Genomic DNA, 15241 nt, shown 5'->3' with positions numbered 1-15241 from the left:
CAGGCTGGAAAACTAACATATCCTTGAGATCAGTATAATTCAAAGTATAGTATACCAACTGGCTATCATTCAAAAACTGTTGCCAGTTAGTGATGAAATAAGGGGAATATACCAGAAAATAGATCAAACTTTATCATTAAACAAATCATTCAGTTCAGCTGTCATTTTGTCCATAACCAAGACATTCGGCCGGGCGCCAGTGGCTCAACACCTGTAACCCTAGCACTCTGGGAGGCCGAGGTGAGATGACTGCTTGAGCTCAGGAGGTTTTAGACCAGCCTGAGCAAGATGGAGACCCAGTCTCTACTAAAAATAGAAATTAGCTGGACAACTAAAAATATATATAGAAAAAATTAGCTGGGCATGGTGGTGCATGCCTGTAGCCCCAGCTACTTGGGAGGCTGAGGCAGAAGGACTGCTTGAGCCTGGGAGTTTGAGGTTGCTGTGAGCTAGGCTGATGTCATGGCACTCTAGCCTGGGCAACAGAGTGAGACTCTGTCTCAAAAAAAAAAAAAAGACATTTAACAAGGAAAGTCGTCAATTTACGTTCTAACACAAGCTCATTGTCTTCTAACAAACTGGGGCACGTTGATTAATACTGCTCTAACAAGAGGTTAACATTACATGAATCAAAAACCTCATTTTGCAGCTTTCTCAGCCCTTAGTGTGGCAATCCACACCCAACTATTATTTTATTTGTCTTCCTTCACCCCAGGAGATGATTGCAGCAATGAAGACTATTTTCCTTTACAGCTTACATATAATCACATGATGCTCAACATTAATTACTTCTAAATGTAAAGTGAGACCTCTCTTTTAGAGATTATAGAAGTAAAGCTAGCACAGAATTTGGGCAAGGTTACATACAGCTTAGTTAGCAGTGAAACTGGAAATTTCAAGTCATATCTGGCTGTAAATCTTGTGTACTACTTTATAAAATTATACAAAAGAAGTTTGATGAAGTAACCAGATTATTTAGAAGGCGTTAAAGAGTGTTTCAGCGGTTTGAGAAACAACCAATATGACTTTTGTACTTTGTATTGCTCAACATATTCTTTAAATACTGTATCTGCCGTTTTTTTTAAAAAAAAAAAAAAGGTTGTTAATTAGTGACAGAAATCAGTAAGTTGTTTCTGAATACAAATGAGTACTGATCAAGAATCTTAAGGATATTTTCATATAATAGAATGATACACTCCAATTCCTCCATATACAAAAGAACTGAAATATTAATGCTTATTTCACTTTCCCAAAGACAATAATTGTGGTATTATCAGCAAAGTGGAACTAAATCATCATTTGGAAATCCTGAACAGAAAATATTCTCCAAATTAGATTGCAACATCTCACTTTCAAGAAATGACAGAACTGCTGATTGTTCAAACTACTCTTAATACACAAAGTATTATGTATTAAGCACATAGCAGGGAAAATATTAATTAAAAATGTGAAAATTATTCCATTTAAATGGAGAAAACTTTAATGTTTCTATTCTTACATGTTTCTATACCTTACTAATAAAGAAAGCATTGCAAATCAATAAAATTCTAGACCAAGTTCACGTCTTTTTCATGAAATACACATTTATAACTATTTATTTTTTTAATCTCCTAAAACGTTCTCCAGGATACCACTTATTTTAATATAAACAGAATGGTATTGAGGACACCACATGTCAAAGTAATCAAGTCAAGGTAAAAAACAAACAAAAACGATCCTAAGAACATCTGACTCAATGTAATGAGTGGTGATTAATGTATACAAAGCACAAGACACTACAGCCATATACCAGTCCAATCAATAACCAAATTTTTAACACCAAGAAAAAAATTACCTGTGATGCCTGTACTATGATTGGCACTCCTAAAACTCGTTGGCCAGTCAATCCTATTGCTAGAGGCACTGAGCTAACATCAACAAACTCCACATAAGCAATTCCTTTGGAACGTCTTGAATTTCTATCAGAAATCATCCTCACATCTCGAACCTAAAAAGAAAACACATACTTAACACAGAGTTCTATTTGTACAACCATCCATTGTTGCTATGTATATATAATTATTTCAAAAAGAGACAAGAGGAAACATTAATGGTGCAGTGAAGGACAAAGCCATTTGAAAAAAAATATTTTTATTGATTCACTTAACCAGCCTAAAAAAAATTTTAAATAAAAAAAAAAAATTTGTAGGACAATTTCTATGATCTCTATCTTCTCATAAATGTGGTAAAAATCAACTCTAACAGTATTAACTTCTAGATGATGCAAAGTGGAAACGTTACCACAAATTGTGCTGAATCAAAGATCTGGTGTATAGATGTCTCCGCATTTTTATCTACTGCAGTAACAACTCCTAAAATAATGTTTGCAATTTTCACCTTGTTGCCCTCCCCAATCAGGAAAAGATTACCTTTCCCACTGTAGAGAAAAACTCTTCCAGATCCCTTGGTCGAATTCTTGCTGCCAGCTGCATACAGAAAACTGTCCTTGCATCTCTTTCCTCAGGAGTTAGATTATCAATAGGCTCCCTAACACGAGTAAATAATAAAGAATTAATTCTCTAACTTACCCTTTCAAAACAATTTTTAAACATTTTCAGTAAAATGAATAATATGTCAAAACTAGTCTGTCACAATCCCAAAACCATTTTCAGTAAGATCTAGTTATACAAAATATCCATAAAACAATTCAATGTGACACAATTTCTCCAAAAGAAAAATAAAGTTTACTAAATGTTTCTTCTAATCACATCTTACACGGACTCAGGACAAAAGTCCATTGGTCTCGCAATCTCCAAAAGGTTAATTTATCTACATAAAGGGCCAATTAGAAGCCTGACAATTTAACAATAGTCACACAAAATATCCCCTGACCAATTACAAATGCCAGATTGGTCGAAAATTAGTTTAATGGATGCCTGCCCACAAGACCATAAAACCATAAATTGAAATTAAGTTTGATAAGCATAAATGATAAATCTAAAAGTAAAACCCCAAATGATTCTCAAAATTCTATTTTACAAATTGATATAGACATATAGAAGAGTGAGATGGTTGCTTATTTGAATTACATCAGTCTTACTATGACTCCGCAAATTTAACATCTGAATTAATGTTTTCTGATGGTTAAAGAATACAGGGATACTAACCATAACCAAATAAAATATTTAAAACAGGTTATTTTTTAGGTGGGATTTAATTTATTTTTTAAAAAGCCTAAAAGATAGGGTATGCTACTTGTAAACTTACAGAGGTAACCTGAGTATTCAAACAAGGGAGAAAAGTGAAAGAGCACATCAGATAAACTTTAATTTTCATTAATAAAAGCATCTACTACTAATATTATTTGTTTGAAAATATCACTTAGGTTAAGGTTTTAAGTTAATCCTTAACAATGTAAGCCTAAACACACACTTTTGTTCTTTTTCTGAATGTTCTCAGGAGGTACTTTTGGGTGACAGAATCACTCTACCTACAATATTTTTTTACAAAGGGAGCTTTTAAAATCAGTAAGATTTTCATCAAATCCTAAATTCTACAGTACAATTAGAATACATCAAATAATAGAACAAGCACAATGTTATAATAAGATGCCCTCTTTTAAGGGAAGCCAGAAATGTGAGTAAAGAATAATGCTACCATATGACAAAATATTCCTTGAACCAAAATGACAGACTCAATAGATACATCTTACGGTCTTTGTTAATTTCTTTTAATTTGGGGGGTTTTACATTCACTTAGGAGTAAACTAATCCACAAAACATTGAAAAACCTAAGAGTAATACTAAAAGCAATTCCATTCAGTAAGACTTTTGGAATAAAATACATTTTCTCAGGAAAGAGAGCCAAATGGTACTTATGATTGTTACAACTACTTTTCCACAAGGCTATTTCATGTAACTCATTATTTATTAATTCCAAATGTAAATAAGTCAAGTCTATTTAAATTTTTCCATAGCTACTATGCTACCAACACAAGAAAATGATAAATGTTTGACCTGGATATGCTAACTGCCCAGATTTGATCAATACACTATACATGTACGTATCAAAATGTCACAAAGTACTTCATAAATATTTATAATTGGGTCAATCAAAAGTAATTTTAAAATAATTAATTTTTAAAATTTACAAGATCACATGTATCATTAAAATGGTAAGTTTTGCACCTTTTTAAAATATATGAAAATAAAATGAAAGCTACTGAAAACTCAGTAGATATCCACATTCATTTCAAAGTAATAGTGCCAGCAAAAGGAAGCAAAGGATTTAATATGGTCCAAATTACTAAGTGCCATTAAATTAGCAGTAGCATTAGTTACAAAAGCTTTATAAAAGCTAAAAGCTTTAAATAATAAAAAATAGGGACAAACAGCTACCTCACAGGGCTCTTGTCTTTTCTGAATGGGCTTTTGCTTCGGGAACGCCGTCTGCTGCAAAGTTAAAAAGTTCCAGAAGTTATCCAAACACGTACACCACATTAGTTCCTTGAAAAACAATTTAAACAATTCAGAAGTATGTTTAAAAACCTTAATTTGATGCTATGAGGCAACCCAATCTTTCCTCGGATGGCACTGTTAAATTTTGGTCCGGAGCTAAAAAGGAAACACAAAATTACACTAGTTACAGGTTTAGGGTCTTGCTAAGATCGCGTTCATGCGCTCTCCAGCAAGTTTAACATTGTTTAGGCTGCTTCTTTTCCACCTCAATTATGAAGAGGAAACAAAAGACTTAAATTTTCTCTTAACTGTATCTCAGGCAAGCTGCCCTTATGTTTTATCCATCCTGGACCACTGAGAGGTGCCAAGACCAAAGGTTACAGCCTCAAAATTTTTAGATTCTGAAAACGCTCACACTCATTTTGTCCATAAATTTTTAAATTACATATTCATAAATTTCATAATTATAAATTTCTCAGATGTAAAAAAACACATACATATATGAAAGTAAAAATAAATCCCTCTGAACTTCCCTCACACCAGCATCAACCATGGTTAACAACTTGGTGTGCATCTTTGCAGATCCTTTCTTGGGACTGTATGTGTACATACACATGTATATATACACTATTCATGTCTTCTTGTTTGAAGGGCCTCTTTTAAAAAATAAAGGGAATCCTTTACATAGTAATGCAATTCACATTTTTTTCCCATTTTACAGTAATTCTTAGACTGCATGACAGCACATTTAGCACATTATACTTCAGTTCTTTGTGGCAAACTATTCCATAGTAAAGATCCGAAGGTTAATAATTCACCATTTATTCAGAAAAATTTTCTGAGGAATTGATAGAATTAAAGGAGTGTTTTCAAACACATCACAAAGCTAACTATGCTATAATACCAGTAGTTTTGTTCCTTCTTAAAGACCAGGCTAACTTAAAGGGACCAGCCAATGTCCCTTAGTGCTCATCCTCCTACCCGATTCCTCAAGAAGAGCAAAATGAAATGAATGTCTAGTGGCCTGTGATCCACACATTTGTTTTTTTTTTTTTTTTTTTTTTTTGAGACAGAGTGTCACTTTGTTGCCCGGGCTAGAGTGAGTGCCGTGGCGTCAGCCTAGCTCACAGCAACCTCAAACTCCTGGGCTTAAGCGATCCTACTGCCTCAGCCTCCCGAGTAGCTGGGACTACAGGCATGCGCCACCATGCCCGGCTAATTTTTTTTGTATATATATTTTTAGTTGGCCAGATAATTTCTTTCTATTTTTAGTAGAGACAGGGTCTCACTCAGGCTGGTCTCGAACTCCTGACCTCGAGCGATCCACCCGCCTCGGCCTCCCAGAGCTAGGATTACAGGCGTGAGCCACCGCGCCCGGCCTGATCCACACATTTGTATTAGTTTTTGTGGACACTATGCCTACCTACAACAGCCAAGCAGTTTCACACAAAACGCTTTTATATTAAATCAGTCCTCTGTAATTCAGACTTAATAGTGTTAACAGAATATACGTTTACTAGATAAATTAAAGTTCTCAAGTAAGTAACTATAACCTACTTTCTTTCTCCTTTAATTATAAAACAGTCTCAGTTACAGCCTCTATAGTTAAAAATCAGCTGAAACCCAACACAAAAACTAAATCATTTTTAAATAAAGTCAGACCAGTATCAAAGGCAGACTTTAAGTATTCATCATGCAACAGAAATAATAATTCTGAATTTATTAAGGTAATCCCCCCTCCATTTAGTTCATCCTGGTAAAAAGATAGTTAGCATAACCCTATTTTAAGAATGCATTAAATCTTGATAAATTGGACAAAAGCAAGTTTTCTAATACTGTATAGCATTCAGAATTAAAACAGCATTGTGGTCCCATTTGCAGCTCTTAAAAAGTTTATAAAGTAAGCAGCTAGGAGGAACCTAGAAACCATGGAGTTCAGTTTTTTTTATTTTAAAGAGCCAGAATTAGAATTTACTAACTGCAAATGGCTTTGTATCGTACCAGAGCACTTCATGAATACAAGTATTCTGAATGATTTAAATTATCTTCTCATTCATTACTCAGTAATAGCTTATCTGCAAGTTGTTACCTCCTTCTTAAAAGAAAACAAAAGCTTAGAGTGTTAAGTAACTTGCCCAAGTGAAAGAATCAAGGCTATAATTCAGGTTTGTCTTTGAATTCCACCCTGAACCATTCAAATTTAAAGTTAGAAGTTATTTTCAATATATCCCATAGAGTCTACAACAGCGTTCTTATTAAGAGGAAAGATTAGAAAGCATTAAAGGAATGCTAGATTCAATCCTTCCTTAAAATTACAAGACAGTCTCTTCCCAAAGCCACTAATAGAGTTGTTTAATGACTGTTATATGTTTCCAATTTGGTTAAATACCAACATCCAAATGTCTATAGTGACTTAATCCTCAAAGCACTTTTGTCTTAGAATATCTTTTTAAAGAACCTAAAATACAAATGTGTGATGAAGTGAAAACTTATCAAGGTGCATACACAACAAATTCACAAATGGTCTGTCATTTCAGCTGAAAACAGCCACACAGATAAGGTTTTTTTACTTACTGTTAACTCACTGTTAATTACACATTTGTAACTTAGTTTTCATCTGAATTTTAAAACTTTAAGTAAATACATATTAGTAACGAATATTGTTAACAGCTCACACACCTTGCTAGTAAGCATTCTCAAGTTTTGGAAGTATCATATCGTCCTTTTTTCCAAGCACTCTGATGCTTTAGCCTCATTTGTATTGGCATACAATTAAAATACCTTTAGATAGGTTAACAAAGCTGTATGCCTAGTAAAACAGAAGTTTTACGTATTTGTGCACACATATTTTCATCTTAATAGCCTTCAATGCCAATATATTTAATAATACTTTTTAACCAGTCTTTGAAAAATAAATTTTCACAATTCAAATCCCTCAAGTTAAATTACTAACTGAATACTCAGAACCCTCAAACCAAAATCATCATAATTACAGTTACATACTATGGACTTCTGTAGCGGCCTCTGAACCTGCGATCTCGACTTCTTGAGCGGCTCCGTCTCCTTTCCTTGCTTCTACTTCTCTTCCTTTCACGGCTTTTGCTCTTTTTCCTTTCTCTATCTCTACTTCGCTTCCGTTCCTTACTTTTGCTTCTCTTTCGTTCATGACTACGACTTCTGCTTTTGCTTTTTTTCCTCCTGAGAAGAAAAAATTTCTCCATTATCTTGTTGGTTTAAGAACCCACCAAAACATAGTACCTTTAATCGTCAGAATTTTTCTTATCCGTTTGCAAATTTACTGTGCTATTTCTATCATACAATGATATGTAATCACACTTAAAGAAAAAAAGTTCATAGGTATGGTGAACAACACCCCATCTTTGCCTTATATTACAGAAAATCAGCAGTCAAGAAACATCCTTTAGCAGGAACTGCAATGACCTCCTGAGAGTCAGCTACAGCTTTAACAAGGAACACGATTTGTTGACAAGTACAAATCAAAATGTGCACTTTTAAATAAAGTTTGACTATCATATAACAAGGCCAACAAACATTACTGTAACCCACAAGATACATTAATAAATCAATGTTACAATAGAATATGCTCACAGTTAAGTACTAGTATGGATTCATGTATAAAATTCTCATCAAATACACTAATTTACCTTAAATAATTAAGTTTTGACCCAATTTACACATGGAAATCTACTTGCATAGGGCCACAAAGACTCCAACATTTTGGTTTTTGTGGGCAAAATTATAAGTAATGAAAAAGGATGCTAAGAATTAATGCAGCAAAATACATTTTGACTCTTCTACACTTTAATGTGACCATTTCAAATACTTTCTATTTCGAGTTATAATGAATATACCAGAAATTGGAGTATGCCATTTTTAAGCCAGTTTATACAAGCCTGTGAGGTGCAATCAAAAACAAGGATCAACCTGAACTTCATAAATCTTTGTAAAATCTCAAACTCTGAAAGGTAAAAAAGCCAGTCATTTCTTTCTGTTCATTTCTGTATTCCTTACAGTATATCACTCACTCATTTCATAATTAAATCTTACAATCTGTACCTCCATGTCATCACCCAAATTTTAGAGGTGCCTTCAGATATTTCAATATAAATTGAAAGACATTTCAAAATAAATTTATTCCACTAAAATGTGAATTTGCAGTGAAATAAAGATTAAACATTTTGACAACTCTACATCATTACTTGGAAATTTAATTAACTGTTTAGTCCTTATCAAAGCAATATTACAGCACAAGAGCAATTGATATTTGCCTCAGAACCTGTAAGCAGGTCATCTTAGAGTGCATTGAAAATAGAAAACGAAGACACCCACCTTCTGGAATCTTGAAACCCACACTCCAATCACAAGGAGATGTAGAGCTTTCCAAGGAGGCAGAAACTTTGTCTAAAATTTCAAGATAATCCACCTGACTGTCAGAAATGTATATGCTAAGTAGCACATGACAGAAAATTAGGCTACACTCATTACTTATATAGAAGTCATCAAAGCAATGCCCAGAAGGGCAACAGATAATACTCCAAATTTGTTGCCTGAAAAACCTGACAATCTCTGTGACACTATTCTAACTAAAGAATTGTGTGATACAGCTAAAACCAAAAGCCCTAAATATAATCAATTCAATTAGGGGACAAGGTAAGAAGTAACTCCATCCCCCACAAAAAAAGACAAAGTTTTTGCTCTGCTCATAAATGGCCCATAGCAGAGAGGCAGTCAACCTCTTTCTTTACCTCTCAAAGGCCCCAAAACTTATTCTGCCAAAAGAAAAAATCTGAAAATTGGAGGGCTAATTTTAACTTAAGGCCTTCCTAGGACTTTTTATAAGCAAGTGCCCACCCACATCTGAAGGCAACCCCAGACAGGTAAAAAGACAGCAACATACTAAGACATTCAGAAAATATAATCTGCATAAAAGCCCAGAGAAAAATATAAGGGTGCAAGAAACCAGTATACTTCTCTATAACAAATTCCAGCTTCAAAGGGCATTTAAGTTAACAAAAGAAGGATTATCATAATCCACACTAATAGTCAAATCCTGTTACAACTTAAAAGGGACTTTCCAAAGTCTTTAGTGGCAGTGGATTTTGTACTGAACATCATTGAAGTAAATGGTCCACTGGGCTGGGCCTTTGGACTTTTTGGTTATATGGCCTCTGCTGTAAAGGTGTTTTGCTATAACTGGATTTGACCTCTTCCATGTAAGAAGATCTAAATTTTAAATGCAAAGTACTCTGGAAAATAAGAAAAAAAATAGAAAAGTCATTTATTCCAAAATTTATAATCCACACCACAGTAGCCAATATATTTCAACTGTGTCATTGTATTATTTTTATTTTTTTAGTAATTCTCTAAAGAGCTTAACGGAATGGATGCTGGTTTAGACTTTGCAAAACTGGTTATGCTGACAAATAATATTCCCATGAGGGCAAGCTCAGATACTTATAAAGAGACATACTTTGAGGTCTTGCCAAACTCAGGGTTATAGCTCTTCAGAAAGTAGGCTAACTGATAACCAATTTATGTTACCATTAAACTTTTTCTACTACTGGGATATAGTGAAGTGTTACGTGTTGAGAATCAAAATTATTAAAAAAATTTAGTCAACTCTATTTCTGAGAATGTGCACGTTCTTATTACCTTATAAATTTTACCTCAACATTCAATGACCCTCAAGGCAATGACATTTTAAAATGGAAACTGCAACATGGTACCTTCTTTGGTTAATAAACTTAATTTATACCAAAGCACAGGTGTTTTACATCTATCCATAAATAACAATTTTCTTCTAGGTAACTTTCAAATTAATTTGAAAGATAAAGTTCCTTCAGAAAAGGGGGTGAAAAGTTCATGATTGAGCCAGGGGGCCATTTATCTAATTAGCTAGAATTGAGAATGAGAAGTATCACAAAGAAATATTTTGTACATTTTAAAAGATTACTAGATGAAGTGTTTTGAAAGGGTCTTCCCTTAAACAAAGAATCCTACGGCCAATTAAAGAAAATTGTCCATTCTTCTATTAAGTCCCATTGGACTCTTTACATAAATGCCACTAAACATCACACAAGGAGAGCTTGACGCTCAATTTTCTTGGTAACCTTAATGAGGTTAGATGCAGGATATAAACGTATAAAATGGAGATGACTTTAGGTAGCAAGAAGCAGTACAATAAAGAAGGTCTGCACCCAAAAGTTTATGTCCTCATTATTTTGGCACTTGTGAAATCTTTACATAGCCACTGGGCCTAGATTGGATAATTTATGTCAATTTATATAAATTTCCTTTCCAGGGTTTTCTTTTGATTACAAAATTGCAAAATAGAAACACTAGTAAACCGTTACTTTGGTTAAAGGTCTAAATTCAGATAACATTAAACCCTACAATGACTGGTTGGTTACCTCATATCACAATTCAAGAATAAACCCTATCTGATCCCCACATCAACTTGTGATTAGTGAGGAACTATAACTGACTCCCACCCAATCATGTATAAGAACAAAGTAGGACATGTTCTACAAATCAAATCATTTAATCCATTACTACCAAAACATTTTAGGGTAACTATAAAAATAAAATATTGGCTTAGCAAAACCTGAATAATCCAATCTAAAATTTTCTCATCTATTTTAAGAAATTATATCCACCTAACATACTTGTGATGATGGAGGTAGTTACTATGAAGCACTTTGGGTCTCAGGAGGAAGAGAGCCAAAAAGAATCAAATAAATGGCTATTTCACCATCATTTTTCATTATATATAATCTGGTCATAAATTCAACAAAATGTTTTAATATGTCATCATAAACATAAGCTAATAAAAAAATTTAATGCTTGTAACATGACCACATGACCTAACCTTACAGCAGAAAGGAAATTTCAAGAACTGCCAAGATCCAATCTTATTAAATGGATCTGGTTTTAACTATTAAGACTTTTTGTATACTGTTTCCTGTACTAGTCTGCAGCAGTGTTCCTATTATGGGTTACTCATATAACCCAAATAAATTGTATAAATATTCATAACTTCCAAAAGTGCCATTCTCACTATTAAGTCTACTAGAGTTTAAAAGGCCTAAGACAATGATCTAAGACAATAAAAGCCATGTTCAAGAGGTACTTAAGTGTGTTATTACATTACTACAAAAAGGGCCTTTAAGCAGCCAGCAGCAGAAATAATTCACAGCTTTGACTCCTTCAGTGATGTGGGGCAAACAATACTTTCCATGGCCTGCTTATTATTATCTTTTCTAATTGAATTCTTTTCCCTTTTAAGTTCAATAGATATGACAGATTTATCAGTAACAACAAATATTAAGTGAAAGTTAACAAATTTAAAACAAAATACAAGCTCTAATACAGGAACTCTTAGCTAGACTGTCAGGATGGACATGGAGAGGAAGGTGCCCAGAAGGTCTTTGAAACCTGAATCCTGAGATCTAGGCCAAAAGTCCATAGTTTCTCAAAGAGTTTCTTGTCCCAAAAAGCAAAGAACCAATTTTCTAAAAGAGGCAAAGAAAAGCTTAAAAAGAGAACCTTAGTTTGATGTTTTATCAACAGGAACACAACTTAAGACCTCAATCAGAGAACCACCCCTCCCCCCAAAGCCCCTTCTTAAAACTTACTTTTTGCTACGTTCTTCATGGCCGTTAGCACTGCTCAACTTGTTCTCATCCTAAGCAGGGTTGATAGAAGAACATCATGAGGGCGAAGTGGTAACATTTCAAGTTGTCAAAGGGTAAAGGGAACAGGAATAAGAAAATACAAAACAATTTTAAAACTATTTATTTATAGTTTAACATGGAAGGCTATAAAAAAATTTAGATGGGTATGTGTTTAACCACTTTGTTACTTACAATTAAGTCATCAAGATACAAAAATTAAAATCTCTCCATATTAACATGATAAATTTTACTCATATAGTTTATATTATTAAGTTATCCAGATTTACAATGTTGAAGTGGTTAAATATGATTTCTATAAAACATGAATGAAGTCCTGTTTGAGTTTTATTCCATGTTCTACGGTCCCTTTTGGTCAGTACCATGGCTCTATTTCTGCCTAAGCCCCAAGTGGCCATGCTAGCAGCCAGCCACTATCGATTTCCTGTGACCGATGCCATTCCTGAGATCTTCGCCCATTTCCGTTGGAGGGTTGGGACTGTAAGAGCTTGATGCCACCTCTGTCACACATCTCGCCCTGAAGCAAACAGGGATTCACACTGCTTTAGTAATGTTGACTCCCAAGAACCCAAGAAAGTCAATTAATAATCCACCAGTCCAGCTAAACATTTCCTACTTCCATACCTGTTTACATGGAATTACATCCATGTTAAACTAAGACACAAGAATCTTAACAATAAAACAGAAAGTAGTCTTCAAGAGTCTAAGCATTACAAAACTACATACACTATTTAAAGATATCAAGAATTCATCCAAATTGGTACCACATGGCCGTGCTATACAATCCAAAACAAATGTATTATTTTTAAAAGATTTAGAGCAATGTTTAAAGTTTGATCACATCAGCTATAGGAGTATAATTGCTAACTTACAAAGCTTACAGTTTTTGACACCAGTGATAATGCATGCATACTGCTATTTTCACCACCAACTGGTGAAAGAATGAAAAGACAGTTTACTTTTACTGTGATACTGAAATGGGTCAAAGACTATATTATTAGCCAAAATAATTCTGTTGTAGTTTTTAGCGTGAAATACTATGGCAGGGCCTAATTAAAAATAAAAAATGGAGAACAGTAAAACAGTTATCAAGTGACTCTAAGCTGTAATACTGCCTCTTTTGTTGTTTTCTTTTTTTAAATTCTATTCAGGGATCCAAGAATTTCAATAATTATTAACTAAGCAGATCGCCACCTGCCTGTTTGAAGATTTACTATCACCAGTCGTGTGTGTATATACATAAAAATTTTAAAATCTCACCCATTTCTTCTTATAAGACTTATTACAAGATTTACTTGCCAGACTGGTTATGCTTTGTTATTCTTGGACCCCTGCTATTTCCCAAACCACTACATTCACCTTTTTGCTATACCAAACTGGAGCTGGTAATTCTTAGTTGAGTCATTTTACCTAGGGGACCACGGTACAGCGATAAGTCACTCAATTACTACCTTATGATTGACAGTTCACACTGGAATCAAAGGTGAATTCATGGGAGTAGAGGTGAGATATCGTTAGGCAAGTCTACAAAGAGAGATAGATGGGCATTTATTCATCACGCTGAAGTGAAACTACTGCACAATATTATTACATCAATAGCATATATTTACTTTTGTAAGTTACACGTAATGCATCTCTGATAAGATAAATCAAGAGGGCTCCGGGGAGGTTAGTTTACATTTCAGCAGTAGTTTCGTGAATAATGCTAAATTAAGAAATATGTAAACCTCACCGACGTGTTTTTTCTCACCTTCTTGTAAGGAGCCTCAAGCATTGCTTCAATATCAATATCGTCTGCCATTTTCTCTAAACGCCTAGAAAAAGAACGAGATAATTCTGTAAGTATCTTTCAATTCTGCTTAATTTTTTTCTGAGCCGACACACTCCAAAACTTCAGAAACCCTGTAGTAACTAAAGCGGTACACACTTTACCAAGCTTGGCTTGTCTAAGTAAATCTAAAACTCCCCTTATACTGAACATACGAAAAAGGAGACTTCAACGTCCGATTTTAAAAAGCCTGCTATGAACTTCAAAAACAAACTGGGAGACTCGAGCGACAGAGCCTCTTTCCGCGCAAAACCCGCGCTGCCATTTTAGGGGCAAAGGGAAACTCCCTCTATTGGGAGGGGTTGTGTGCCAAGGCAGCGTTTCACTGGCGCCATGTTGGGAGGTCGGGGCCGGCCCAGGCCCGGAAGGAGACGGGTCGCCATCTGCCCGAGCCCTCTCCCGGGTCCTTAACACACCAAGAATCTCGACGCTATCAGAACGAGACAGAAAAGTGCGGTAACCGAAATAAAGCCGACTTCTCGAGAAGCCCCCTCCCGAAGTCGCTGAAGACCTCCAGGAGAGCCCCTCAACTCGGAAGAGAACCAAACCTCGAAAAGCTATGACAATATGCGGGTACGCGACGCTCCCGTACCTGTGCGGGCTTTCGGGTGCCTGTGCTGCTCGTATTCAGGAAGGGACCGCGACGACTGCTGCTGCCGCTGCCGCCGCCGATGTTGCTACTGTTAAGCCCCTAGGCCCAGGCCGCGGTACCGCCCAGCCCGAATATCGGGCTCCGAAGGCGGCTAGGCCCGAGCGAATCTAAAAGAAACAATGGGATTAGAGGAGCCCGCGCGGGAGAGCAGGACGGCAGCTTTGGCAGCTCAGGATCCACCCCTGCGACAGCGTCGGCAAGCTCCCTGAAATGGCGGCCGCTGCTTCCCCGTACTCACATTCACCAACACACATACACACACACAAACACACGGGGCCTCACAGAGCCCGCAGCACGGGCTCTCGCGAGATACTGCCCCAAGTTCCAGACCTGAGCGGCCGAAACATCGCGAGATCTAGGTATAGCCCCAGCGACAGTAGGCCAATCTCGCGCAATGATTGCGCCACAGATGTTCCCATCCCCCATTCAGAGAGGCGCCTTTGCCTCCCCCTTCGGATAAGCACCCAAATCTCGCGAGGCGGCGCAGGTTGCTCTAGCAAAGACGGTTGGTGCACTACCTGTCAATCTTTCACAGAACTCCACGCTAAATGGAGCTGCGTGGTCGCCCCCTCTTCGTGGCGCCTCCTAAGCAGCGTTCTGAAGATACTCCCCC

General features: G+C 35.8%; 1 protein-coding gene across 8 annotated transcripts in view; it reads right to left on the bottom strand.

Annotated features, from left to right (window-relative positions):
- Window positions 1-14960, bottom strand: part of RBM39 (RNA binding motif protein 39) — a 29850-nt gene extending 14890 nt beyond the window's left edge. For 2 of the 8 annotated variants that reach the window (XM_045528681.1, XM_045528682.1), the window contains exons 1-7: window positions 14569-14929; window positions 13899-13962; window positions 12092-12141; window positions 7440-7634; window positions 4377-4430; window positions 2409-2526; window positions 1835-1987 (exon numbers count right to left, since the gene is read on the bottom strand). In XM_045528681.1, coding sequence (XP_045384637.1) covers window positions 1835-1987; window positions 2409-2526; window positions 4377-4430; window positions 7440-7634; window positions 12092-12141; window positions 13899-13949 — 621 coding nt within the window. In that variant the 5' untranslated portion in view covers window positions 13950-13962; window positions 14569-14929. Of the gene's footprint in view, window positions 1-1834; window positions 1988-2408; window positions 2527-4376; window positions 4431-4526; window positions 4593-7439; window positions 7635-8786; window positions 8859-12091; window positions 12666-13599; window positions 13673-13898; window positions 13965-14568 lie in introns of those variants that run through there. The other 6 variants (XM_045528686.1, XM_045528679.1, XM_045528680.1 and 3 more) reach the window with 6 other exon arrangements.
- Between the last annotated feature and the right edge of the window lie 281 nt (window positions 14961-15241).

The sequence above is a fragment of the Lemur catta genome, chromosome 17 (genome assembly GCF_020740605.2).
Source record: "Lemur catta isolate mLemCat1 chromosome 17, mLemCat1.pri, whole genome shotgun sequence".
In the NCBI taxonomy this organism is placed as follows: Eukaryota; Metazoa; Chordata; class Mammalia; order Primates; family Lemuridae; genus Lemur; species Lemur catta.
The sequence above is the reverse complement of the archived record's forward strand: the minus strand, read 5'-3'. Positions and strand labels throughout refer to the sequence as shown.